Here is a 13,388-nt window from a genome sequence, read left to right as displayed (position 1 = left end):
CTGAATTTTAACTGCAGAGCTGCTTAACATATGTTGAAATATTTTGTCCAACTTTAGGATATAGTACAGTTAATGCCAACTCATCATGTAACACCACCTCTTTTGTGGTTCAAGCCAAAGAGAGACGCTCTTCCAGTGCTCTGTTCCATGGGTCAGAGAGCAGTTTGGAGAGCAGTTATGACGGGCATGTCCTTGCATCAGAGAAGGAGATTCAACTGACAAAACTAAAAAATATCTAAGTGGAGACCCAAAACACTGCTCATGGGACCCAGACAAAAAAGTTAAAGGCTCAAACTGAAGTCAGTGCTGTTGGTGAGCCTGACTCTTCCTCTATATCAGTCATGGAAGTTTCAAAGAAAGAGGACTGTGGAAGCAAAAGTATAAAGAGCAAAAATATAAAAGTATTATAGCCTATTTTGTTCAAAGCCATATTGAAAAATGACAAATGTACAAAGGAAAGAAGAATACAGTTAGATTACTTTGGGAAAAGGGGTGAATCTTCAAAGATACAAAAGGAGTTATAGTTCCATGTAAACAGGTTTTTGAATTGAAGGGAGATTAAAGAGATTACATGGACCGTGTAAACTGTCAGTCCCTTTTCAAAAGAAAGCACATGTCCCTATGTCATTTGACTCGTAAATGCAGCACACAGTGGCCATGCCAAACTAGAGTGCTGGCAGTATGTGTCTACGCACAGTCTGTTCCAGATGGGTGCACCCAGAATCTCGAAAAAATCATGAGTAAGATGCATCAGGATAAAAAGACAGATAAAGCAAGACCAGGGTACAATTAAGTTAGGTAAGCACCTCTACAGTAACGTGGGATCTCACAAAGGAAAACCAGTGAAATCAGTATGTTGCAGATCAGCATGTTATTTTGGGGGGGGGGGGGGGGGGGGGGGGGGGCAAGTTTGTCACATTGTGAACACTGTCAAGCATGTTGCTGGATCCTGCGAAGAAGCCCAGACTTTAAGAGTGCCATCATTGGCACTGAAACTAGGCCATAGTCTTAAAAAGTTTGCCAGCATTATTGAATGTGACACTGTGATTTCAACGGAAGAGGAAGTTACACACCGTGCCAGAAGGTTTAAACAAATTTATAATACTAGATGGAATAAAATGATCTCTATTGCCCTAAAGGCACTTCAAGAATCAAACTCCTACCCTTTGCTCAACACATTAAGAAGATGCATTTACATTTGGAGGAAAAGCAGAAAGAGTACATTAGCTGCCTTTTAAAAGAACCACTCCCAACACACTGGGCTAATCTTATCAAAGTAACCCTTTCCAAGATCATTTTTTTTTTAACAGGAGACAGAAGAACGTAGTTTCATTAATGCCTTTGACAGCATTCACCTCAAGACACACAACAGAGTGAGATGCTGAGATTACTGATGCTTTGACAAAGAAGAAACTGTGCAAACACTTCAAAAGGCCTGAGATAAGGGGAATGTGTGGAAGAAAGGTGCCTGTCTTCCTCACACCAGCTATGATGTTGTCTCTACTGTTGAGCCATTCTTGACAAATCATGCCATGTCTGCATAACCAGGAAAATCCTACTTCAGAGGGTCTGACAGCATTTGGTCTTATACTCAAGAATGTAGAGCAAGACACCCTGGGTTGTTGTTGTTGTTGTTGACGACAACACAGAGGAAGCATATAGCCATCCTTATCAAAGGTTCTAAATCTGTTTGGTACTGATGTGGATCAACTTGCCAGTTACCTGGGACATGATACAAGAGTTCATAGGAAATATTACCATTTACCAGCGGACACTCTGCAGCTGGCAAAGGAACAAGGAAATCTATCGGAATGCAGAGGAAAGAATCTGGAGCAAATTGGTATTGCCCTTTGAGGTTAGTACTATAGTACATTAAAAAAAAACAAATATTGCTTTGAGCTGTCTAGAACCCATCCTGTGCATTAACAGTTCCCCACCAAATCATAATACTGGTGATAGTAAAATTGTAATATGCCTGGGATATTTGTGTACAGTGGATTTGTCCAATATTATCCATCTATGCCATATTGCCTGGGAAACTGTCTTGATAACTTGAGCACTCTTAATTGAAAGCCAGTCTTCGCAAACACTGATCTATCAGGCAGTGAGGATAACTCGCAGGTAGCTGCCCCTCCTGAGAAAGCATCACTACTTACTCCACTTGTGTCCTCTCCTGCAGTGGCAGGATGGAGTCTGGTAAACAGCACTGTTCTTTTATGAAACTGTTTTTCTCACCAGTACAGGCTGGCCATTTTTCTTGTAAATCTTTTGTGTTTGGTGGTTCTCTCTAGCTTCCTCCAGCAGATGTGAGGCTGTTACAGTGTTTTTTAAACTGTGAGTTATACAGCACTGTCCAGTTACATAGCGTGCTCTGAGGACACTGTCATTTATTTTCATAATCCTGTAACCATGTAGGTGCCTGACCATCACTAGTGAAAGAGAGCATGACCAAGGCCAACACATCTAACCAAGGGAAAACAGACAGTACTATTTCCCTGGACTGCTTGTCATGGGCATCCCGGATGTAATTTTACTATTACAACAGAATTATGTCTGGGTAATGTCAGTATTATTAATTTTGAGTTGAACAATGGGAAATCAGTATATTTTTTAAAGTTTCCTCAAAATTCATGATAAGCAATTTTCACTGATCCATTACTCTTACTGAAAGCTGAGTACTGAAAAGCACTAGACATCCATTTTTAACTTCACTGAAGTATTCATTTCAGACGAAGGACCGCTTGTGGTTTATGATGGAATATATCAATGGGGGTGAGCTTTTTTTTTTCCATTTGTCACAAGAGCAAACGTTCTTTGAGAACCGCACACGTTTTTATGGTGCCGAGATCATTTCTGCATTGGACTACTTGCACTCTGCTAAAATTGTTTATGGTAATCTGAAGCTGGAAAACCTGATGCTGGACAAAGACGGCCACATCAAGATCACTGACTTCAGACTGTGCAAAGAGGGCATCACCAACGCAGCCACCATGAAGACATTCTGTGGTACGCCTGAGCACATGGCCCCTGAGGTGTTGGAGGTCAACAATTACGGACGTGCAGTGGACTGGTGGGGACTGGGTGTGGTCATGTACGAAATGATGTGCGGTCAACCCTCTATAATCAGGACCATGAAAAATTATTTGAGTTGACTCTGATGGAGGAGATCAAATTTCCCAGAACTCTCTCTGCTGACATGAGGTCTCTGCTGTCTGGCCCTTTCATCAAAGACCCTCGGTTGTCAGTTCTTGTATATCCTGCTGTTGTTTCGTTGTGTGGGTGTGTGTCTCCCCAAAATTCTGCAGATGTGCGGTGACGGGACTGGATCCACAAAGCCACGTGGGACTCCGTTGGTTCCTTTGGGCTGCAGGGTAAGGGTTTAAGAGATGGACGACCAGCAGAGAGAGTGGGACGGACTCAGAGAGAAGGAGACACTGCACCTCAGAGAGGAGTAGTTTGTGTTGTACTTGTTTAAGTGTTCCTCCATGTCCAAACTTTAGCCGATTGTCAAACCCATCCTAAATTGTACGAGTTCGTGTCCAAGAATGGGTGTAAGATTGTGTGTCTGTAAATCTGTATACCGTTTCAGCCTAGGAGCTGTAGGGGTGAGCCGCCACTTTTTTTTGCTGTCATCTTTTTCTCCTGTTTTTGGTTAGTTAGGGAGCCAGGGTAGAGCTTTGTCTTTTTTGTTTAGGATAGGTAGGGTCTCTCACTAGTTAGTTTTGTTTTGTTTATTATTTTGGCCTAGGCACACCCCAAAGCTATGCTCTCTTCCTTTTCGGGTGTGGAAGAGAAAAAAACAAACAATAAACTTGTTTTAACTTACTCTTCATGCTCACATTGATTTTTGTATTAAGAGGAATATCAATAGTGCAAGAAACTCAAGCATGTTATGAGCTAGGCAGTAGCATGTAGAGAAAGCAGTATCCTAATAGGCAATGTCTGCTTGTATGTTCCCAGGAGGCAAGAAAAACAAGTATGTGTATGAGTGTTCATCTCTGCAGTCCTCCTGAGTGAGATAATCCTAAAATCTGCAAGTAGGCAGACAGACTCGGAGCTTCTCCTGCTGGAAATCATCAGTATAACAGAGTGAGGAGGAGGAGTCGTGGACAGAGACTCTGTCCACTTAACAGGAGACTCAGCAATCTAAATGCTTTCCTGAGGGGTCCATTTTGTGTGGAGTGGCCTCTTGTTCAATTGGACGACGTCAAATTTTACCAGCTCCATTCTCAGGGGGCTTTTCATTAGCTAATTCAGGCACTGTGTGTCAGATTATGTAAAGCAAAGACATGAATCATTGGCTTTTTCCTGCTTGTGTGTAAACTAAAAATAGCCGTTTGAATCAATCAGCAGTCATTTATAAACCACAGCTTCAACCTCCTGTTCCAAAACAGTGTAACAGAAATGTGTCTGTTATACAAGCAGTCTTTTTAGAGACTGATCATATGTGAATTTCCCTAGAGACTGATGAGTTGAAAGCATATGAACAGCATAAATGTCCGATGTCATGTTGTTTGAGTGACTGCTTCAGAGGAGAGGATTTCATAAAAAATGACTGCCCTTGAAGTTTCAAAGACAAAAACAAGAACTTTCATGGGATTTTCCAGAATGCTAGTGATCAGCCCTGACATGCATTGAGAATTCATTTAGGCCTTTATCTGACCAGACTGGAGACTAACACACAAAATGACTTTGGTTTGAATTCAGAGTGAACAATGAAGATGTTGAGGCGAAAGTGAAACCGCGTCTCTAAGAATACTACAGGGCGAGTCTCTTCATTCTTTGATGGTGGGGGGGGGGGGGGGGGGGGGGGACTGAAACCTAAGCAAAAGGCAGATCTTTAAGTGTCACTTTTCTTTAAATAGTGAGCTCTGCAGGAGTCAGACTTAATGAGATATAACACCCAAAAACATTCAAAACAGCCATTTGCATCCTCTTAAAAACGCTCCATTTAAAAAACAGACATCCCATAACCAGGATATCTGTAACATACAAGATAATGTTACAGAAGGCATGCAGCTACTCAGCCTTAAGCATTCATTCATCGTTGTCTCTGATTCGCTGAAACTGTGTTTTCAAGCTGACTTTTTCGAGCTCATATTTAAAACGGATGCAAACCTCAGACAGTGAAATGTCTTTTCTGTTCTGGTTTACAAGAACTTAAGCTTCGATTAAATAACACACCAGTAATCAAAACTCTACTGAATTTGCAGACATGTCAACAACACAAACAGCCAAACAAAAAATACCCAAACCAACAGGTTGTCACAAGACAGACAGGTTAAAACAACATAATTAAAGAAAGAGCTCAAACTTAGCTTGTCTCCCTGATAAAACTTGAATTTGCCAATCATTTTCAAAACTTACAAATTTAGTACGTGTAAAATGTGCAAAACCGCAGCACATTTACAACAGTTTAATGACAATGTCTTTGCCCCATTTTATCCAGCTGTTTTAAAAGTGCCATTTCAAACTGCTGTAAACCCACCGAAAACATTTGAAAAAAGTAGACCTTGATTTGCACAACAAAATTAGCTTGGACGCAAGACCTGTGAAATGATTCAGTAAACAATGGGAAATTGTTTGAGGAATAGGGAGGTGTGCTCTCCCTGTCGAGACTCGAGAGCGAGAATAAAATGATTTTACTCTAAACAGATGGCTGTGTTTGTGAATTTCATAATGTTACATTGAGAGACACAGAAAACTAATGAAGCAGTAATTTAAACACAGCATATGCCACACGTCACTCTTTCATTAAGACCACCTGTCTCCCTAAGCAGTACACACATCTCTCATTTTAAGTGGTGTTAATGAAAACCATCAGAAGTAAGGCACCTGTTCAACTGTAGAATAACCACAGGTTTACTCTTTTTCCTAACATGTAAAGCGGCGAGAACATCCCTTTACTCTAAACTATGTTTGCAGAGTAGTGAGAGTGTGATTGCTTTAATGGGAACAAGCTTGTAGTTGAAGCATAAAGGGAAGTTTTCTGAGCCTCACCAGTAGTCGTATGTGTCGTCCCAGTTGTCAAAGTGAACGAGGAAGCGATTATCCACGATGTCTGCGACTGTAGCCACACACACCAGACAGGGGTTCTTTCTGTCCACCGCCTCCAGTTTCATTCCTACTCTGAATTTCGAGGTGGTTGTGGTCTGTTTAGAAGACAGAAAACTGTCTTAAAAAGAGAGCTAACAACAGAAAAATCACAACGTGGAAATATTACGGCCCCCCACCACCCCCCAAAAGAAAAAGAAAAAAATTACACCACTACAAGACAAAACAGATGTGACTCATTAGCTAACAATAAGTGTAAAAAAAAAAAAAAGGCCAATAAAAGCTTTAGACTATGCTTTTAACATGACCCTGAATTGAGATGTACCATTAGAGAAGCTGTTCATTATATCAAACGCAGATTAACACACAGATCAAAGACCAGACCAGAGGAATGGAACTGTAACTGTATAAAGCATAGTAATACAGCTCTCACTAGTCATATTATTGGTTTTGCAAAAGTCACATGAAGCTAACATGTGACACTGATGTTGTGCATTGTGGGAATCAGGAGAAGTCATTTGGTCTTCATGTTTTTTTATTTATTTGCACTTGATAAGCACGTCATACACAGAACTCAAAAGTAAACATTTTTTTCAGGGAGTTGTGATTGTTTTCCTAATCTGTATGTTTGAGCCCCAATTCATTTTCGCCCTCTTATGTGTCTCTTGTGACCAGTTACAGCCAAATGTACAGGCTCCCACCATGGTTTCTCCTTATAGCTGTAAAAGAGCCAATAAAAAGCATTGTTCTCTGGTGAGAATGAGGGTCAGCATTTTGCTCTTAGTGTGTGTGTGTTGAGTCAGCAGTGGAGAGAACACTTACACTGTTTTGGGATTTAAACAGATTCTTTGGTGCGGCCTGAGCACTGCAAGCCTCCAGGTATTTCTCCCAGTTAAACTCATTTGCCTTGTAACCTGCAAACAGAAAGACAGAAAGAGAGAGTGGGGGGAGGGGAGAGAGAAACAGAGAGAGAAAGAAAGAGAGAGAGAGAGAAAAATTACAAAGAAGAAAAAAAAACCTAGCACTGAATTCAAAGTACTTTATTCAAGGACAAAAAACCTAACTGCAGTTAGTTTTTATATGATGAGAATTCTTCCCTTAAAAATAATTAATCACGCCTAACTCATATGTAATACACGGTGCGCACACGGTAACGTCTGGATTACTGAATGTGTATATCCTGTGTGAGTGTAATTAACCATTAGATAATTACAGTGCTAAACATACACCATAATAGAGACTGCAGTGTACAAATGAGAACAGTGCGTGTTTGTGGAAAGGCAAAGGAAGTGTCCACTCACCTTTTGGAGGGTACAGTTTGCGTCCTGTTGCCTCACACCATCCTGCCGGCCTGATATCAGGGGAATCAGCGTTTACCCAGAAATCATAACATTCCGAATAACCATCAATGTGCAGACGCATCCGGAACCCAATCACCTTTTAGGAAACAAATCACACATTCACTTTGAAGAAAACAATTCAAGGTGCAACAGCCAGAAAGAAAATTCAGTGAATAAAGCACTACCCATTGGTCTGGACCATTTAGGTCCACGATAAATGGTAAAATCCCATTTACACTTTAGCAAATCTAAACATGCCTTTCCTCAGCAACCTAGCACTTTGGAACCAATCGAAAATAAAAGATTCCACTGTTTTCTTGTTGATTTTATATAAACCATTGGGTTGCTTCTCTGTGAATGAGGATTTGATGCATTTCCCAGGCTGTGATGGATGAGTTTCAGCAATTTTAACAGTTGCCATCCTTGCCTGGGAAACAAAGGGAGACCATGTGGCCACAGTCTGGGTGGTTCCAGTTCACAGACTCACATGTTCATGGACCCATTTACCCTTTGTCTCCAGCTATAATAACACTACTTAAAACTCAGCTATGAAAGCCAGTGAACTTCATTAAAACACTAAAGATCTGTTTTATGGTAAAAACACACCACAAAAACAAATGAATAAATCAAAAGATTGACCTTTAATGTATTATCCTTTGAAATCCGTTAAAAAAACCTTCAATATTACAAGTGTGGTAAAATGCATAGTGCTTTGAAAGAATGTCAAAGTTCTCCAAACTATGTCACAATGTTCCCTTATCCTGGCCACATGCTGGGATCAGAACATGATTTTAATAGCAGCCTCAGGTTTTATCAGAGTAAAAGCATTACGTCTACCAAAGCGCTGAGGGGCTTACCTCAGCCACAGAGAGCACGCAGAACATGGAAGGATGCAGTGGGTCGATTCCTTCCAGTCTCATACCCACTTTAAAGCCATTCCGACCCTGAGGGAAAGACTGGTACTGTAGGAGAGAAGACATGGAGAAACAGATAAACAATCAAAATGATTAAAAGCCTTTGAAACAAAACGACACAAACATACAATAACTCAATTAAACATTTCCGTTTGTTTTCGCCGCCAGGCAACACAACTTCTTCTGAAGCGAGCGATTCCGCCGCGAACCCCGCCGGTTGTCATAGAGACGGCCGCTCGTGCCTTGGAATGGAACAGATGTCCCGTCAAATCCTCTTGTAGAGAAATTCATCTGCGTGTGGTGCGCGAGGAGAGGATTTGGGCCCTTCGTGAGTCACAGTGAGGCAAAGAGGCCAGGCAGTCACGACCACACGTCGCACCTTTCCCCTGAGTCAGTACCATAATACTACAGTTCACCTCTTTTAAATGCTCCCACAGTGGGTCTACGGTTCTGATGGCTCAGGTGATGAGAGATGTGGCGTGCTTGTTTTATTTATATCTGCCCGATTCAGGGATGCTTTCACTAAGCACCTGCAGCGGGAGCGTTTCTGCACCACGGCACAGTTATCTGAGAGCTACTGCCTCACAGCCAAAATGCCACAGTCAGCAGAAAGATAAGGCACCAGGCTCCACAAGGCACAGAAAATCAGTTCCTGTTTTCTGTTGGGTATAAGGCCATTACTGAACAGTCTCCAAGTAGCTGTTAGCCATTTAAAAGCTATTCCAGACTAGAGTCATTGCTGACATGAACTCTAACACAGTATGAGGGGAGAATTTCTCTGGAGACAAACATTACTGAGCATGAAGTTACTGCAGTGCAGACTGAGTTAATTCACTAATCAACGTTTCAAACTCTGCAACAATGAATAGAACTGAACAGTCCTGGGCAAAGTTATAGTAAAAAGAAATACACTGCATTGCGGCTGACTCAGAAAACCACAGAGTAAGCTTGTGGGTTGTGTTTGCTGCTGTGAGAACATTAGAGATCCAGGGAAAAACATGACCATTTGCACACTTTCATCACACTGCACCAGCGACAGCCACTGCACACTGCTACGACAATGGCCTGCCCAGGAAAAGGAGACAAAATGTTAAGGAGAAAAAAAAAAGAAGGAGAAAAAGCAAGGAGAGAGAAAGAGAAGGTGAGAAAACCTGCTGATTTAGCACCTTTTTTTGCACCTCCTGCTGAGAAAATCTCAAAAGCAGAGCAATAGCAGCGCTGTACTATGTATGAAATATTGATTTATATTGTTTTGGACTGTTTGCCATTTCCAGGATAACAAAATTATCTTTTAAAAAAAAAAAAAAAGGTAGGAGACAGAACACTTTATTCATCCTCTGCAAATCTGGTCCAGAGGGTTTTTTTGTTGTTGTTGATGCTATGAAATGAGCTTCTTTGAGAGCTGTACAGGATGGAGTATGTTTATGCAAATATATTGCAAAGTTCAGCTTTGAGCAAACTTGGCTAGTTAACTGAGAACTTAGAACTGAGTCTCCGCTTCAGTGAGGATTTACAATGCCAAGCAAACAAACATAATAAAGCACAAAACAGCTAAAGACCCTACAGCAAATTTAGTGTACCACCAATATTCTCAATTGCTGACAAAGAAACAATGAAAACACAAGCTATTTTATCTCAGACAAAAGGCAGCTCCACATGTTAAGGTAAGCCATCCAAGCTTTATGTAAACTATCAGCCAGACCAAGGGCAGTAATTCACACTTCTATTCAAGGCTCTCCAACACGTGCGTACGTGAGCGCGTGCGTACGTGTGTGGTGCCTGTTGAGTGCCCGACCAGTCGTCTGTGAGTGAACTGCGTGGGGAGATGATCTTTACCTCAGTAAACAGTCTGAGAGGGGCTGCCATAGCTCTCTCCTCATCCAAATAATGGTCCCACGACCATGGCTTCTTCTTATTGTTTACCGCTGAAATACAGCAAACAAACAAACAAGCTAATAAACAAACATAACCCCAGCATCTCACAAACGTACACACACACACACACACACACACAGTACATTCACTTTATGGTCTTGTTGAATAGGCTGAATCTGGACACACTCCTACCTTGTGATGTGGACACTTTATTCTTCATCTTTGCTGGATCTTCTTTTGGTCTCTCCTGTAAAAGGGCATGACATCTGAAACCCACTCTTACAAATGACTGAAAAGCCACTTTCTAAATGTTATTTGAAAGAGAGAGAGAGATTTCTCTGTGGTACTCACTCTAAGACAATATTCGTCTGTCACTCCTCGGGAATTCAAACTCTGCTTCCTTTTCTTTCTGTCCTCTCCCTGCATCATTAGAGAAAGGATTGGTTCTAGAATGAAACAGATGAATAAATAAATAACCAAATAAATAAATAAATCCACTCAGTGACGAAGTTTAGGGAAAATAAAGACTTGCAAGACAAGCTGTGAGGTAAGATCATTCCAGTTTTCTTTAACCCAGTGTCAGTCCTTTTCACATCAACAACTTACATAATGCGACTGAAGTCAGTTATCTGGCCGTTGCTCATCAGATCTACCAAACACCTTCTCTTCTGCTCAAGAGCATTTGTATTCACAGCCTCAGAACATTCTATTCAGTCCCAGTCATTAGGCAAATGCCATTCAGACACTAAGACAGTCAATGTACCTTCCAGCAGTTAGCGGTTACATAAAAGCTCTACAGCCTAGGGAAAAACCTCGAGCTCTTCAGAATACGTATGAGAGCCTGGCCTGTTAGCTTACTGTTATTGTACGTTAAGTGCATGAAAGCTGAATGTTTGAAACACTGGATTGATTAATTACATCAGTTAGAAAATGAATGTCTGACATAACCTGATCTTGGCGAATACAGAATTCATTACAGAATGAAATAAAAGAGAATGGCTGTAGGGGCTGACCTGGAGGAACCGCATTTCCCAGAAAGCATCTGGATCTGACTGTAAGCTTTTTTTTTTTTTTTTATTAAATTAATAAATTAAGACTCTCGCTCAGACACAGATGGGTTTTTTTTCCCACCACTAATGCTTTATGTTATGTTAGTGACTGGGAAACAGGGCAGTTTTTAATTTCCTTAAAGCCTCAGTGCCCGTGTGTCTGCACTAATGAGGGCATTTAAATTAACCATTACCAAGACGCTACATTCAAACAACTTGTCATAAATTTTGTAACTGAGCTGAAAGCCTCTGCAGGAGTTTGTCATAATTAAAGCATATCGTAAATTACGGCATTGAATTAGGCTGTGAAGCCACAGTACAGAAAATGTACAATCACATTGTTCAAAAGTCCTGCGCCCTAACAGAGCTATTGCTGAAGCCTGGATGGCATTAAGAACCTCTAACCTGACAGTGCCAGGAGAAATGCCAATGGTAAGATAGACAGCTACAGTTGTACGCTGCTGTAAGACGCGCTGACGGATCACGTTGTCTGTTCTGGCAGGTTTATGACATTGGAAAGTCTGGTAAAGCGTAACTATGCCAACAGCCCAGCGAGAGTCCCTCTGTCTGAGGTGAGACCGAACGTGGCCCAGCACTGACGCCGTTCAGACTCACCTCTCGGTATCGGCGCCAACCCAGTCCTCCGTCTCAGGCATTCACCCTCTGAGAAGCCATTCCAATCACACTCCCTGTGTCTTCACTGGATTAATCCACAGCCTGCAAGAGACACAGGGGAAAAGGTACTGTTTTAAAACTGCTTCTTCTAAAAACCCATCTCCTCTCAGTCTATATCTGCTTATTTGAATTAATGCAAAAGAACCATTCTCTCCTCTGGTGGGATATACAGACAGAGAGAACGATCATTCAGATATGTTAAACCTCCAGTTCTTGATTCACATGGTTTCAGAGCTACTTTTGCCTCTTTTCACACAGTAACATTCAGCAGACGGTTTTACCTGACTGTAAATAGCTATCAAAGCCCTTTGATATGCAGGACCTTAAGGAAAGAGGTTTAAACAGAGAAATGACAGGTCTAATGATTCTTAACAGCAGAGAAGTTACAGCTGTAGGCTAAAGTGAGCGCAGAGGGAACTTCTGCAGGGACGATTATGCAGACGAAACACATTGCTTTCATTTTCAGTTTCACATTTGAGCTATTAACCTATATTTAGACTGACTAAATCAAAGTCTTCACATGAATGCACACAGGTGGAATGCTAAGACTTCTGACCAAAACTCAAAGAGTACTGTCTTCATTTACATACACACTGAAACACTGTTTCTTCACTGTTTCTCTGTTTGACCTCAGAAACATGCAAATATTGGTGTGCCTGACTCAACAAAGCTCAGAAACAGGTCATTTTGATTTTCAGTTTTGATCACCCACATAATATTAAAACCAGAGTCAAGGAGCAGGAGACGCAGTCATGATTCTTTAAGCAAGAGCCAACTTCTATTAAGCCATTTACAGCAGATGAAACTGAAAAATCAATGAGGTGCTGTTATGGTAACATTTCACAGCTAACATTTCACAATTTAAATGTTTTATGACCATTATTACAACTATTCTAAATAAACTTAAAGAATTCTAAATAAAATATTGGTCTACATAAACTAATAGCATTGAATGAATCAGAAAACAGATAAAAACACATTCCCTTTCATTTTCCCAACCTGTGGAGTCCCATAAAAAATGGAAAAAAAACTTAAGTAACACCTCAGCAGTTCTCTTGTGGTGTGTTGCTTATTAGCAAAAAGAGCCGCTCATTTTGCGGCCAGTCAGGTTAATAAGTGGGAAAAGGTCAGGTTCAGAGAGATGAACTGTGTGGATGAAAGACACTCTTTAAACATCATTGTCAAGAGACCAAGCAGCTCATGCCATCACCAGACAGCAAATCAGTTCAATTTATCTAATAGCCTAACGAAGAGATCTAGAGTTTCAGTATTTTTCACTCATCAAAAACAGGCCCTGTTATACACACAAACCACACACACACACACACACACACACTCTCTCTCTCTCTCCATTTAATCTGGATAAGGACCATTAAGGAGCCATAAGATGTGTCCGTCTCTACTTAAACATGCAGTGTTGTCAGAACCTCTCTGACCTGCACAGCTTTCAGTTATGAGTGTTATTAGAAATGATGGCCACT

At 41.1% G+C, this 13,388-nt stretch overlaps 1 protein-coding gene across 1 annotated transcript in view; it reads right to left on the bottom strand.

Moving 5' to 3' along the window:
- Nucleotides 1–13,388, bottom strand: part of l3mbtl4 (L3MBTL histone methyl-lysine binding protein 4) — an 83,984-nt gene that overhangs the window by 60,780 nt on the left and 9,816 nt on the right. The window contains exons 2-9 of the mRNA XM_030767491.1: nucleotides 11,848–11,949; nucleotides 10,535–10,629; nucleotides 10,376–10,430; nucleotides 10,145–10,233; nucleotides 8,252–8,356; nucleotides 7,356–7,491; nucleotides 6,877–6,968; nucleotides 6,001–6,152 (exon numbers count right to left, since the gene is read on the bottom strand). Of these exons, the coding sequence (XP_030623351.1) occupies nucleotides 6,001–6,152; nucleotides 6,877–6,968; nucleotides 7,356–7,491; nucleotides 8,252–8,356; nucleotides 10,145–10,233; nucleotides 10,376–10,430; nucleotides 10,535–10,612 (707 nt within the window). The 5' untranslated portion in view covers nucleotides 10,613–10,629; nucleotides 11,848–11,949. The remainder of the gene's footprint in view (nucleotides 1–6,000; nucleotides 6,153–6,876; nucleotides 6,969–7,355; nucleotides 7,492–8,251; nucleotides 8,357–10,144; nucleotides 10,234–10,375; nucleotides 10,431–10,534; nucleotides 10,630–11,847; nucleotides 11,950–13,388) is intronic.

Source organism: Chanos chanos, chromosome 3 (assembly GCF_902362185.1).
Source record: "Chanos chanos chromosome 3, fChaCha1.1, whole genome shotgun sequence".
Classification (NCBI taxonomy): Eukaryota; Metazoa; Chordata; class Actinopteri; order Gonorynchiformes; family Chanidae; genus Chanos; species Chanos chanos.
The sequence above is the reverse complement of the archived record's forward strand: the minus strand, read 5'-3'. Positions and strand labels throughout refer to the sequence as shown.